The sequence below is a fragment of the Dermatophagoides pteronyssinus genome, unplaced genomic scaffold (genome assembly GCF_027571235.1).
Source record: "Dermatophagoides pteronyssinus isolate colony J.1.1.1.1 unplaced genomic scaffold, Derpt_VIB-CSIC_2022.12 sq0009, whole genome shotgun sequence".
Classification (NCBI taxonomy): domain Eukaryota; kingdom Metazoa; phylum Arthropoda; class Arachnida; order Sarcoptiformes; family Pyroglyphidae; genus Dermatophagoides; species Dermatophagoides pteronyssinus.
Window position 1 is genome coordinate 204,699 of NW_027461533.1, and position 12,122 is coordinate 216,820.

Consider the following 12,122-nt stretch of genomic DNA (forward strand, 5'->3'; position numbering starts at 1 on the left):
TTATTACTGGCTTTTTTGTTGTTTTTGTGGTAAAATATTTGCAGCAAGTTTGTTTGTTTTGCTCAGAAGAAACAGAAAAAAAATCAGAAAAACATTGTCAATTACATTTTTGCAAAAAAAAAGAAATTCAAATGTATTATAAATTGGTAGTACAAAAAAAAACACAATCGATAGTATCGTGAAAAAAACAATCGATTTTGTTGAATAAATATGATGATGATAAACGGAAAAACAAAACAAAAAAATGTGGCAAAAGAATGTCTTTTTGTGTAGTTTTGGCAATGAAAATGTTTTCGGATGGGAAAATTTTCTGTTTATTTATTGTAAATGTGTGTGTGTAAATCACCTGAATGTTTTATTTTTTTTATTATTATTGTTTTGTTTTCGAGTTAGATTGGTCATCTCTGAATATTTATTTATTTTAACCAAAATGGTTGTAAATCACGATAAGGAGCACGTAAATGTGGTGGTACACCAACTTCTTCTGAACGTCTAATCGGTTTTTGTTTATATGGTGGAGGCAATATGATTGCTGTTGTTACTGATGATGATGATGATGATGATGGTGATGATTTAATCTGATTATTATTATTATTATTATGATGATCATTATGATTATTATTATTACTAGAATCTAATGATGATGATGCTGTTGATAAACGATCCGATGATCCATTATGATTATTATTATTATTCGAACCATTATTACCACCGGTAACCATTAACATTAATGAATCAAAATCGATAAGTGAATTTTTATTTGAATTTGATACATTATCTTTATCTTTTATTAGATCTTTATCTTTGTGATGATCGGCAGCAGCAGCAGCTGATACTGATGATGATGCTGATGTTGCTGCAACTGATAATAATAATGAACGACATGATTTACATTGGGCACTTGGCGAATAAACTTCTTTATAAATACGACAATTATAACATGGTGATGATGCTCTTGAATTTGAACAACTATTTTGACCACCATTGCTGCCATTTGGTGCTAAAATTGTTGATACTGACAGACTAGATTTATGATCATTTGTCGATGGATTTGTTATCTTTACCAATAGATTACGTGTTGATGATGATGATGATTTTGCTGATAATGCTGATGCTGATATTGATGAAAGACGACGAAAATTTTGACTTGGATAATAAGCAGCCGATGATGATGATGAATTTGTTGATGTAAATGGTGATGCCATTGAATATGCCATTGTTGCTGAATTACGACGTGCCATTGTACGTGCACAGAATCTACTCATACGACGTTTTCTTGACATACGTCTTGCTTGTTTTACTGAATTTGTTGTTTTATTACCATAACTATCTTTGGATGAATATCGACAACTTTGACTTCGTTGATTTGAACCAATATTATTCGCTTTATTGTTCAATCCATTCATTAAATTTGGTACCGATGTTCCAGATTTATTATTCAATGATGATGATCTTTCATTTATCGATGATTTCATTATCGATGAACTTAATATTGATTCTTCATCAGATTTAAGAACACGACGATTACCACTACCAACACTATCGATAGCTCTAATACTACTATCGATTGTAAATGAATCATGTTCACAATCACCATCATCCGATCCATAATCATTTTGTCCATGTTGCTGCTGTTGTTGTTGTTGTTGATCTTTACAACATAATGATGAACAAGCTTTATAACCCAATAAACAAGCCAGAAGAAATGCAATTTCCAATACAATTTCAAATATTTTTAAATCAATATTACTGGCTGTTATTGTTGGATGATGATGATGATTATTTATTGAAGAACTAATACCACTACTACCACTACCGGAAGGATAATGATGTCCAATAACACCGGATGATGATGATGATAATGAATTTTGTTGACCACTACCATAATAATTACTACCACTATTTTGACTATTATGATGATAAGATTGTTGATCAACATATTGACCATTACCATGTTGATGATCACCTAATGATGGTGATTGTCCTCCTACTGATGATGATGATGAACCAAATTGAAACAATGAATTCATTGAATGTATCCATTCACAACGACGTAAATATTTATTCCAATGTTGTCCAATTGGACAACGACATCTTTTTATTGTTAACATTTGTGTTAAATTAACTGATGGTGTTGATGTGGAAATAGTCGTCGTCGTCATTGTTGAATTTTTTAAATTATTATTCTTATTGGCAGCAACAATTAATTGACGACAAATTAAATTTGCTAAACATTGACGATCATCATCACATTGTTGACCATAATAATGTGGACGAATTGATGATAATATTGATGATGATAATGATGGTAATGAAGCTGATGATGATGATGATGATTGAACCGATGAATGATGATGATGATGATTTACAATCGTTTGTTGTTGTTGATGTTGTTGTTGTTCATTATGGTTTGATGACCAATTTTCATTCAATAAACATTTTATTACATAAATAACGTTATGTTGTTGTTGTTGATTGGCAGTATTATTGATCGAATGATTCGATGTTGTTTTAATATTAACTTTAATCTGTACACGACGAAAACGTTTCATATCACTACAAATACATTGATTTTGACGAATATCACAACGACCATTTGGATCATAGAAAATTTTTGATGATGAATTTTTACCAATACAATCTTCATCTTTTAGACAATGTATTGGTGGAAATGATATTGTTATGGTTGGAGGTGGATTTATTGTCGACGATAATATTGATGTGGATGATGATGGTAATGATGGATTCGATGATGATTCTTCATTCGATTTATCACTTTTTTGTATTATCAACGGTTTTGATTCGATGACAGCAGCGTTTACGATGATCAAAATGCAAATCATCATTAATGTTGATGATGATTTACGGAATGTAAACGTTTGTTTTGTAAATGAAAACATTTTTGTAAATTTTTTTTTGGTTTGGTTTTTGTAAATTTGGCAAAAAAACAGGCAGGAAAGAAAGAAGTGTGTAAAAATTCGAATGTTAACAAAATTTTCTGTAAAGTTTTTTTCTGTAAATTGTTTCTGTAAAGTTTTCTTGTAAATAATTTTTGTAAATAATTTTTTTTTTTTTTTTGTAAATAGTTTTTTGTAAAGTTGTAAAATTCAAAAAAAATGTTACAATAAAAATCAATCCAAAAAAATCGATTGAAACGAAAAAAACATCAAGCCTGTAAAGTGGACTTGGATGTTTTTTCAAAATTCAAAAAATTACTACATTATTTTGATTTTCGTGGATAAAATTTTGTTTTCATAAACAAAAACAAAAACAAGCAAAGGGTGATGACATTGTTCATGTAAATGTCGCATTGATTATTGGATGTTTTATTTGATGGGAAAAAAATTTGAAACAAAAACGAAATTCTTGACAAACCGAATCGAATGAATTCCAAATGGAAAATGGCCAACAAAATTTGTTGGTTGCACTGAATATAAAATCGTTTCTGGCGTTGATGAACGTCAGCAAAAAGTTTTTCTTTCTCTCACTATATAGAGAGGGAAAAATGAAAAAATTGAATTCCGGGTTCCATCAACATCATCGTTGTCGTCATCGTAATCATCAGATAAGGCGCCAACAAATGTATCTAGGTTATCTCTCTCTATATATATAGAATCAGGAATATTCTCAATGTGCTTGGGCAGAATGTGTGGGTGGTAGACGATGATGATCCAAGAAACATTTTTGTTTTTTTTTTCGTCATCAACATCGTCGAGGTTCCAAAGAATTCAATTTGATTTAGGGGTGGTTACTATTTTTAGTTTTTCGTTTTTGTAATGAAAAAAACCAACCAAACGACGAGAAGAATCCAGTTATTCAAGCGATAATCTGAACTTTAAACTTCCGCGTTTGCGTTGTTTGGTCCATTTGGATTTTTTTTTGGTCTCTGGTCGTCAGACAATGTACCAGATAAATGGAAATGAATGAATGATGTTCGGTAATTTTCATTTTTCCCAAGTGTTCCGGGTTTGTTTGGTTTTTTTATTATTATTTCTTTTGTTCGCTGGTTCAAATAAACCGAATCGATTGTTGTTGGGTTCAATGATCGATTGATGTTTTGGGTTTTGCGAAAAAACTCGTTGAAATATCTTTTGGCAGATGGAAATATTTTGACGTTTTGGATGGGAAAAAAGTCACAAAATTTCAAAAAAAAAAATCAAAATTTTAAAAAATGGAAAATTTAAATTCTAAAAAAAACAACAATTTCTTTCATCGACTATTTTCACATTCAGAATCCTAATCAGGTTGAATTAGTCCATTTTGTTTTGGTTTTTTTTTCTCTCATCAAGATTCGAATTCGATTCAAAGTAAATAAATAAGAGATTCAAATAACACCAAACACAAATGGATATTTTGGTTGATTTTTCTGATGAATATCAAAGGTATTAACATAATCAACATTGGAAAACCTTGTTGCGAGAAATTTCTTTCCATTTTGTTTTCCTATTTCTTCTTTTCTTTTTACTGAAAATGTAATCAAATATTGTTTGTCAAGTATTATGTTTACTTTATTAATATATATTAGCAAGAGGTAAATGTTTTCTTTCATTCATTTTTCTGTAAATTGTGATAAAGATCAGATCAAATTATTGTTTTGTTTGTTTGTTTTTCTCATCATATGATGATTACCAACAACAACAACAACGTAATTTATTGCACAAAATCAAAGAACGCAACGTGTATGAATCATCAATTATCCTCTTCAACACACGCACGTGATTAAATTATTGTAAATTAAATTAAAGTTTGTTCGAAGGGAAAAAAAATTCACACCTGACAATTTAATTCAAATGACATCATGTCATCATCATCATCATCAAGTTCAAATCTTCCATCAACATCAACATCGATTATACAACAACAACAACAACAAGACGCTCAACAAGATCAACATCAAGAACCATTAACAGATTCGAATGAAATATTATCGATGACGCCTGAACCACCGCCATCAACAGATTCAACAATAAGGTTTTCTTTTTGCCAGGAATTTGATTTTCTTTAGATTTTCTAATTTTTGGATCTTTTTTTTCAATTTAGAGAAAGTGAAGATGTTGTTGTCGAAATTATAGAACCAATACCAGCATTTTTAGATTCAACATCACCAAATCGTCGTTATCGACAACGTTCATTAAGTTATTTACCATATAAACGTAATAGTGAACGGCGTTTACAAAAATTTCGTGATGCACAAAAATTTCGTCATAAAACATTGAATCGTACGGCATCAACCGAATCATTAATCAATCATAATGATGATAATCAAAATAATCAGAATCATCAAAATCACCATCATCATCAAAATGATATTCAAACGATAAATCAACAACATCTACAAAATGGTGGTGGTGGTGGTATTGATGCAAATAAAACAATAACATCGGTTATATCAATGTCATCGACAATATCACATTCACATGTACGACGAATGTATCATCAAAAAAGTCTTGGTTATGAAGGTCTGGATTATGATATCTGTGAAAATATGTTACATTTAGAAGAAGAGAATAATGCTCGTCGTAAACGTCTTGGAAATAATTATCTAGAATTCACAAGATGGTTGGTTATATTTTTTATCGGTGCATTAACCGGCCTGACTGCATGCGCAATTTTATTCAGTGTTGAAATATTGACCAATTATAAATATGAAAAATTAATGGTATGTTTTGTAATTGATTTTCATTTATCTTCAATTCTTGATTTTTTCGTTTTTCCACAGCATTTACTTAATTCATCAAATCCAAGTTCAATGATAAAACCATATCTTCTGTGGTTATTAACTAATGGTATACCAGTATTTCTTGGTTCATGGTTGGTTACTTATATGGCACCAGTTGCTGCCGGTTCTGGTATACCGGTTATAAAATGTTATCTTAATGGTGTTAAAGTTCCTGAAGTTGTACGTGTTAAAACATATTTTGCTAAAATGATTGGTGTTATTTGTTCGGTTGTTGGTGGTTTGGCTTGTGGAAAAGAAGGACCAATGATACATTGTGGTGCAACAATTGCAGCCGGTATTTCACAGGCAAAATCAACAACATTTAATTTAAATTTTGAAATTGGATTATCTCGATTTCGTGAAGATCATGAAAAACGCGATTTTGTTTCAGCAGGTTTGTTTTGCTTTGTTTTTCTTGAAAAAAATTCTCTAATTTCTTTAATCAATAGGAGCTGCTGCTGGTGTTGCAGCTGCATTTGGTTCACCATTAGGTGGTGTCCTATTCGCCCTGGAAGAAGGTGCATCATTTTGGAATCAACAACTTGTATTGCGTATATTTTTCTGTTCATTAGTTTCATCATTTACATTAAATTCAGTTGTATCCGTATTCAATGGTGAACGAATGGGTAGTCCTGGTTTGTTAAATTTTGGAAAATTTCAAGATATTGATTATAGTTTCTATGAAATACCATTATATGCTGCTATGGGTGTATTTGGTGGTATAACCGGTGCATTATTTAATTTATTTAATATGAAATTAACAATATTACGACAACGATGGCTGGAAAATCGAAAAATGTTACGTGTTTTCGAAGCCATCCTGGTATCATTATTAACAGCATCAATTGGATTTGCATTAATGAATGTTTGGAGTGAATGTACACCGGAAACAACTGAACAAACACATTTTCCCGTAACGTATGGTTGTCCAAAAGGACAACATAATGTTATGGCAGCATTATGGTTTAATACACCTGAAGCAACATTAAAAAATTTATTCCATAATAAAGATGGTGCATGGAATGTACGATCATTAACAATATTTGTAATAACATATTTTTTTATATCATGTGTTACATATGGTCTTTCAATATCAAGTGGTCTATTTATACCTGGATTAATGTTGGGTGCAACATGGGGTCGTTTAATTGGTATTGGATTATCCAATCTATTACCAAATGAAACATGGATACATTCGGGAAAATTTGCATTAATTGGTGCATCAGCTAGTCTTGGTGGTATTGTTCGTATGACTATATCATTAACTGTGATATTAATTGAAACAACGGGAAATCTTTCATTCGGCCTACCTATTATGATTACAGTTTTCACTGCCAAATGGATTGGTGATCTTTTCAATGAAGGTATTTATGATATTCATATTGATTTATCGAATGTACCATTTCTTGGTTGGCAACCACCATCTGATTCATCCAGGATATTTGCATCCGAAGTAATGCATAGTCCTGTTACATCATTACAAGTACGAGAAAAAGTACAAAATATTGTTGAAATTCTATCAACAACACATTATAATGGTTTTCCTGTTGTTGATGAAAATACTATACATCAAGCTGTACGAACATTTGGCAGATATCGTGGCCTGATTTTACGTTCACAATTATTAGTTATGTTAAAAGCACGAATATTTCAAGAATATTCATTAGATCAACCATGGAAAAATCTGAATTCATTATTTCGTAATTCATATCCACGTTATCCAAATCTGCAACAAATTATAAATGAATTAACCAATGAAGAATTACAAATGACAATGGATCTAAGACCAGTAATGAATCCAAGTGCCTATACAATTAGTCATGCTGCATCATTAAATCGTATATTTCGTTTGTTTCGTGCACTTGGCCTAAGACATATTGTTGTTTTAAATGATTATAATGAAGTTATTGGTATTGTAACACGTAAAGATTTAGCATTTTATTGTACGGTTCGATTTGCTAAACATTAACCAAACAAGATCAGAGAAAAATCAAAGAAAAAAAAGAAAAAACTTTTATAATTTTTTTTTATTTTCATACTTTCTGAATATAACATTCATTCATTTCTTTGATTACAAAATATATTTTGTATATATAAATATCCATCCACATTCCCTTTATAATATCATCATCAACTTTTATTTTTTTAATTAATTAAAAATTATTTTTCATTATAAATTATAATGCAAACAAACAAACATGAAATGATGAGTAAAATGAGAAAATTCAATAATTAAAAAAAAAAAATCAGGTTTCCAGGTTGAACACCAAAGGAAAAAATGAAAAATAAATTAAAAAAAAACAGAAAAAAATCAAGGAATTTTTTTGAAAATCCGGGAATCATTTTGGTCGAAAAAATGTTTTGTTGTTTTGTTTCAATTCAATAATTCAATAATATTGACAACATTGATTAGTTTTACGTGCAGTTTTATAAAATAATTTTGATTGTGTGGATAATACTTCAGATTTTTCAACTAAATCATCCAATTTTTCACCACGTTCTAATAGACCAGTAATAGCACCATGTAATATAACTTTTGTTTCATCAATTTCAGTTTGTAATTTGGTCATTGCATCAGCTTCTTTTGGATTTTGAAATCGTTGTAGATATTGATCTAATTTAAGATATGGTGCTTGTCCATCATTCATTGTTGGCCAATTCATTGATGGTACTGTTTCAGTAAATTCTTCCAATATTTTTGATAATAATGTATGTGCAACACGATATGGATATTCTTGATCAGAAATAACAATACCAGCTAAACGATCAGAACGAATATAACAATGACATAGATATTCTTGTTGTTGTACGGATGATCTTGATGATAATTCTGAACGTTCAACAATCATTTTAGCTGTAAACCGTATAAATTCACCAACAGTATTACGTTGAAAAAAACCAAACGATGATAGATCGGATGCATGTCTTAATGATATTACTGAATTATTTTCACGTTTATATAGAATTGCTAAATGATATAATTTAACCATGTTTTTTTCATTCAAAAATATCAAACAACAAACGAAACGCAATAATAAAAATGCCCAAAGTTAAAGTAGAATAAACAGCTGTTTGGTTTGTTTTTCTTCAATGAAATTCAATGAAAATAATTAAATTAAATGAAAATATCTGAAAAGAAAAATAAAAATTAGTTTGAAATTGATAAATTCATTTTCTCTTGATTACTTTTCTTCAAAATGAATGTGATGGATTAATCTTTTTTTCTGCTGAATTGATTAATTGTTTACACAAAAAAACAAACTCATCTGACCCGAAATAAATTATGACGACAGTGATTTTCAATGGAATATATATTTCAGAGCAATATTCAAGTGATCACGTGATACAAAATAAAATTGCAAAATTTTTTACCCGCCATCTAGTAGTGAGAAACCTAACCTAACTTGACTATTAATCACAATCATGGATGGTTATATCAAACCTAACCTCACTCAACTATGAACATAATAGTTATAGTCATGATCATTCAACCTAACCTAACTGAATAATACTATAGTTATTGTCAGAGAGAAAAATTTGCATATTTTGTTTTTTTTTGCCAATTTGATCGATCAAATACTGTGAATATTTTTTTCTTTTTACAAATATTTTTCTTGGCCATTAATTCGGACCAAATAACAAAGAAGAATGAAAAGAAAAAGAAAGAAAACAAATCAACTTTGATTCGATCCAGGAAAAAAAAATTTCAAAAAACATTCCAAACATTCCATTTTTGATTATATTTTTGGTCACCACCAAAAAATAAATTATCATTATTATTTTTGGACAAAATAATAATGACACAATAGGCAGGTAGGCAGGCAGGTAAATAATCGGGGCAAACACAAGCAGCGAATCGTTCTTGGTTGTGGCTTGACCCTTAGGGCAAAATGATATTTTTTTCCAAATTGTCGAATGTGTGTGTGTCATCAATGGTAAAATGAAGCTGAAAAAAAAAGAAGAAAAATCAAAAATTAACGAAAAATTCGGAAAAAATGTATGGAAAAATCGTTTGATTTTTTTTTCTTCACCCGTTTTTGGATTCCATAACGGTGAAAATTTTGAATTTTCAGAAACTGTCAGGATTTTTTTGTTGGATGTTTTCAGCGGATAACAAATTAAAAAAAACCGGATTATTGACCGTTGAGTTGAATTGATCAACAAACGAAAATCTGAATTCAAATGATGTGTGTGTGTGTGGGAAACGTAGAAAATTTCAACGGCTAAAAATGTTCGTTATGTTTATCAAATTCATTTTATTAAACCGAAAATGAAATAAAAAATTTCTATAACGAACCTTATTGTCGATTCATGGATATTTATCGTTATGAGATAATAACAACAACGGTCAAAATAAACCAGTCAACAAAACAAAACAAAACGAATCGAACGAAAACCCGAAACGTTCGAAAAGTCATGGGCGTGTGAAAAAATTATTTAAGAATTTTTTGGTTCTCATCCACACCCACACACACAATCGATATAATCGATATTTTTTATATAAAAAAAAATCATGACTAGCCCATCCTGTCGATTATCATCATCAGGCTCCAAAACTCAATCCAAAATCATCATTTTTATTGAGTCACTTGACACTTTGGTCCAAACAAAAAAAGAAAATTTCTGGTTACACAATCATCATCATCATCAAAATCAATTTCCATAAAGCTTTTCAATTAAGTAACCTATGACCTTTTTTTCCCTGTTTCTTAGGTAAAGGACATTCGTTCGTTTGTTCGTTCTCCTTGAATCAAAGGTTATTCGATGACTATGACGACGACGACGATAAACTTCTCATCACCTTTGGTTTAGGCTGGTTTTTTATATCCGTATTTTTGTTTCTTTTAACAAAAACAAACGATTTCCGTTTACAAGCCCTTTTTGGAACTCCTTTTTTTACTTTTTTTTTTTTTTTGGTTCACATTTGTCGTACGTTTTCTTTAATCGTGAAAATTTTTTTCTGAATGAATGAATGAATGAAAAGGATGTGATGAATGAACTAAAATGGAAATGGATACAAACAATGTTAATAAAATGAAAATCAGGAAAGGAAAGGAAAAAAATCAAGATTTAGGTTAAAAGATCGACGACCATTTCGTCATTTATGAATGTTTTTTTTTTTTTTTTTTGAGATTCCAACATTCGAAATTCGAAATTCGAACGTTTTTTTTGGAATTCGAACGTTCGAACAGAATTTTGGTGACAAAAACTCAATTTTTCAAAGTTTTTTTCCTCTTTTTCACATGAGATAATCAATGAAAACTGATTATGTTATCAAATCAAATCTAACCAAATGAAAAAATGAAAATTCGATTTCAGTTTGAAATTTGTTTTGTTTTTTTTTCACATTTCTGGTTTGTGTGTGTGAATCGACCAAAAAAGCATAATTTTCATCAAAAAAAAAAAAAAAAATTATTTACGCTTTCTCAGGATCACCAAATACACACACCAACTACAACGATGAAGAAGATATTCAATGTTGTCATCATCATTGTTGTCCAACCAAAAAAAAGAAAAAGCAGCGGCGACTTCGACGGCACCAAAAAAAAAAAAACTTGAAGAATTTGATTCCCACGCTCACCCGGCTTGATCATCATCATCATCATCATCGATTCAGTTGTTATCCTCCTCCTCCTTGTTGTTGTTGTTGTTGTTGTCCTCCTCATCATGTTCTGTTCTTATTTATCGCGTCTTCATCCAAGAAAGAAACAAAAATTTCTTGTGTTTTTTTTTTTTTTTTTTTTTTTTTTGATTGACATTGAAAGAAAAGTTCACACACACACAAAACACTGACTGTAATCTTCCTTCCTTGAGATTGTTTGTGTGTGTGTGTATGTCTATCGAGGGGTAGAGGTCTCATGTCCGTTTTTTTTTCTTTTGGACAACCAACGAAATTCCCATGCCCTTTTTATCAAAAAAAAAAAAAAAAAAAAAAAAAAAAAAAAATATTTCCTCAAGAAAATTTCCTTATGGACCTAGCGCAAGCAAACAGTGTGTGTGAAAAAGCTTGACCACTTGTTGCATATTTTTTTTATTTAGGTATTTATCATCATCATATGGTTTTACCTTTCTCTTTACTTTCTGTTCTTCATCATCTTAGGTCCCGCGATCGAATATTTAAACGAATGATGATGAGCGAAACAAAACACCAACAACAACAACAACAACAAGTTGTCCTTGGATAGGTCACATACAGAAAAAAAATCACACAAAAAACTGGTCATTCATCCAAACTTCTTCTTCTTGGTTGAAAGAAAAAAATCATCTTAATAATGTGTGTGATACACGAAGCAAAAAACGAAAAGAAAAGAAAGAAAAAAAGTTTTAAGGCAAAACCAAAGAGGAAACGTCAGAAAAGCCCCTAAGGAAGGATGGGATAGGCATGGGAACGAAAAACCAGAAA

General features: G+C 30.3%; 3 protein-coding genes across 3 annotated transcripts; 1 reads left to right on the forward strand and 2 right to left on the reverse strand.

The window, feature by feature from the left end:
- Positions 1-353: 353 nt before the first annotated feature.
- Positions 354-4,228, reverse strand: LOC113795875 (uncharacterized). Its single transcript, XM_027346104.2, has one exon. It carries the CDS (start codon positions 2,898-2,900, stop codon positions 417-419), a length of 2,484 nt encoding a protein of 827 aa, XP_027201905.2. The 5' UTR covers positions 2,901-4,228; the 3' UTR covers positions 354-416.
- Positions 4,229-4,287: 59 nt separating this feature from the next.
- ClC-b (chloride channel protein 7) lies at positions 4,288-7,846 on the forward strand. Its single transcript, XM_075821277.1, has 5 exons — positions 4,288-4,382; positions 4,670-4,971; positions 5,041-5,659; positions 5,720-6,113; positions 6,169-7,846. The coding sequence occupies exons 2-5, from the start codon at positions 4,799-4,801 to the stop codon at positions 7,686-7,688; spliced, it is 2,706 nt and encodes a 901-aa protein (XP_075677392.1). The 5' UTR covers positions 4,288-4,382; positions 4,670-4,798; the 3' UTR covers positions 7,689-7,846.
- Ykt6 (YKT6 v-SNARE homolog) lies at positions 7,830-9,220 on the reverse strand. Its single transcript, XM_075821284.1, has 2 exons — positions 8,906-9,220; positions 7,830-8,848 (listed from the first exon to the last, which is right to left on the reverse strand). Exon 2 carries the CDS (start codon positions 8,707-8,709, stop codon positions 8,107-8,109), a length of 603 nt encoding a protein of 200 aa, XP_075677399.1. The 5' UTR covers positions 8,710-8,848; positions 8,906-9,220; the 3' UTR covers positions 7,830-8,106.
- Between the last annotated feature and the right edge of the window lie 2,902 nt (positions 9,221-12,122).

Coding starts and splice junctions, on each gene's coding strand:
- ClC-b (XM_075821277.1), top strand. CDS start 4,799: ATGTCATCATCATCATCATCAAGTTCAAATCTTCCATCAACATCAACA. Junction 4,972..5,040: donor TCAACAGATTCAACAATAAG/GTTTTCTTTTTG, acceptor TTTTCAATTTAG/AGAAAGTGAAGATGTTGTTG. Junction 6,114..6,168: donor ACGCGATTTTGTTTCAGCAG/GTTTGTTTTGCT, acceptor TTTAATCAATAG/GAGCTGCTGCTGGTGTTGCA.
- LOC113795875 (XM_027346104.2), bottom strand. CDS start 2,900: ATGTTTTCATTTACAAAACAAACGTTTACATTCCGTAAATCATCATCA.
- Ykt6 (XM_075821284.1), bottom strand. CDS start 8,709: ATGGTTAAATTATATCATTTAGCAATTCTATATAAACGTGAAAATAAT.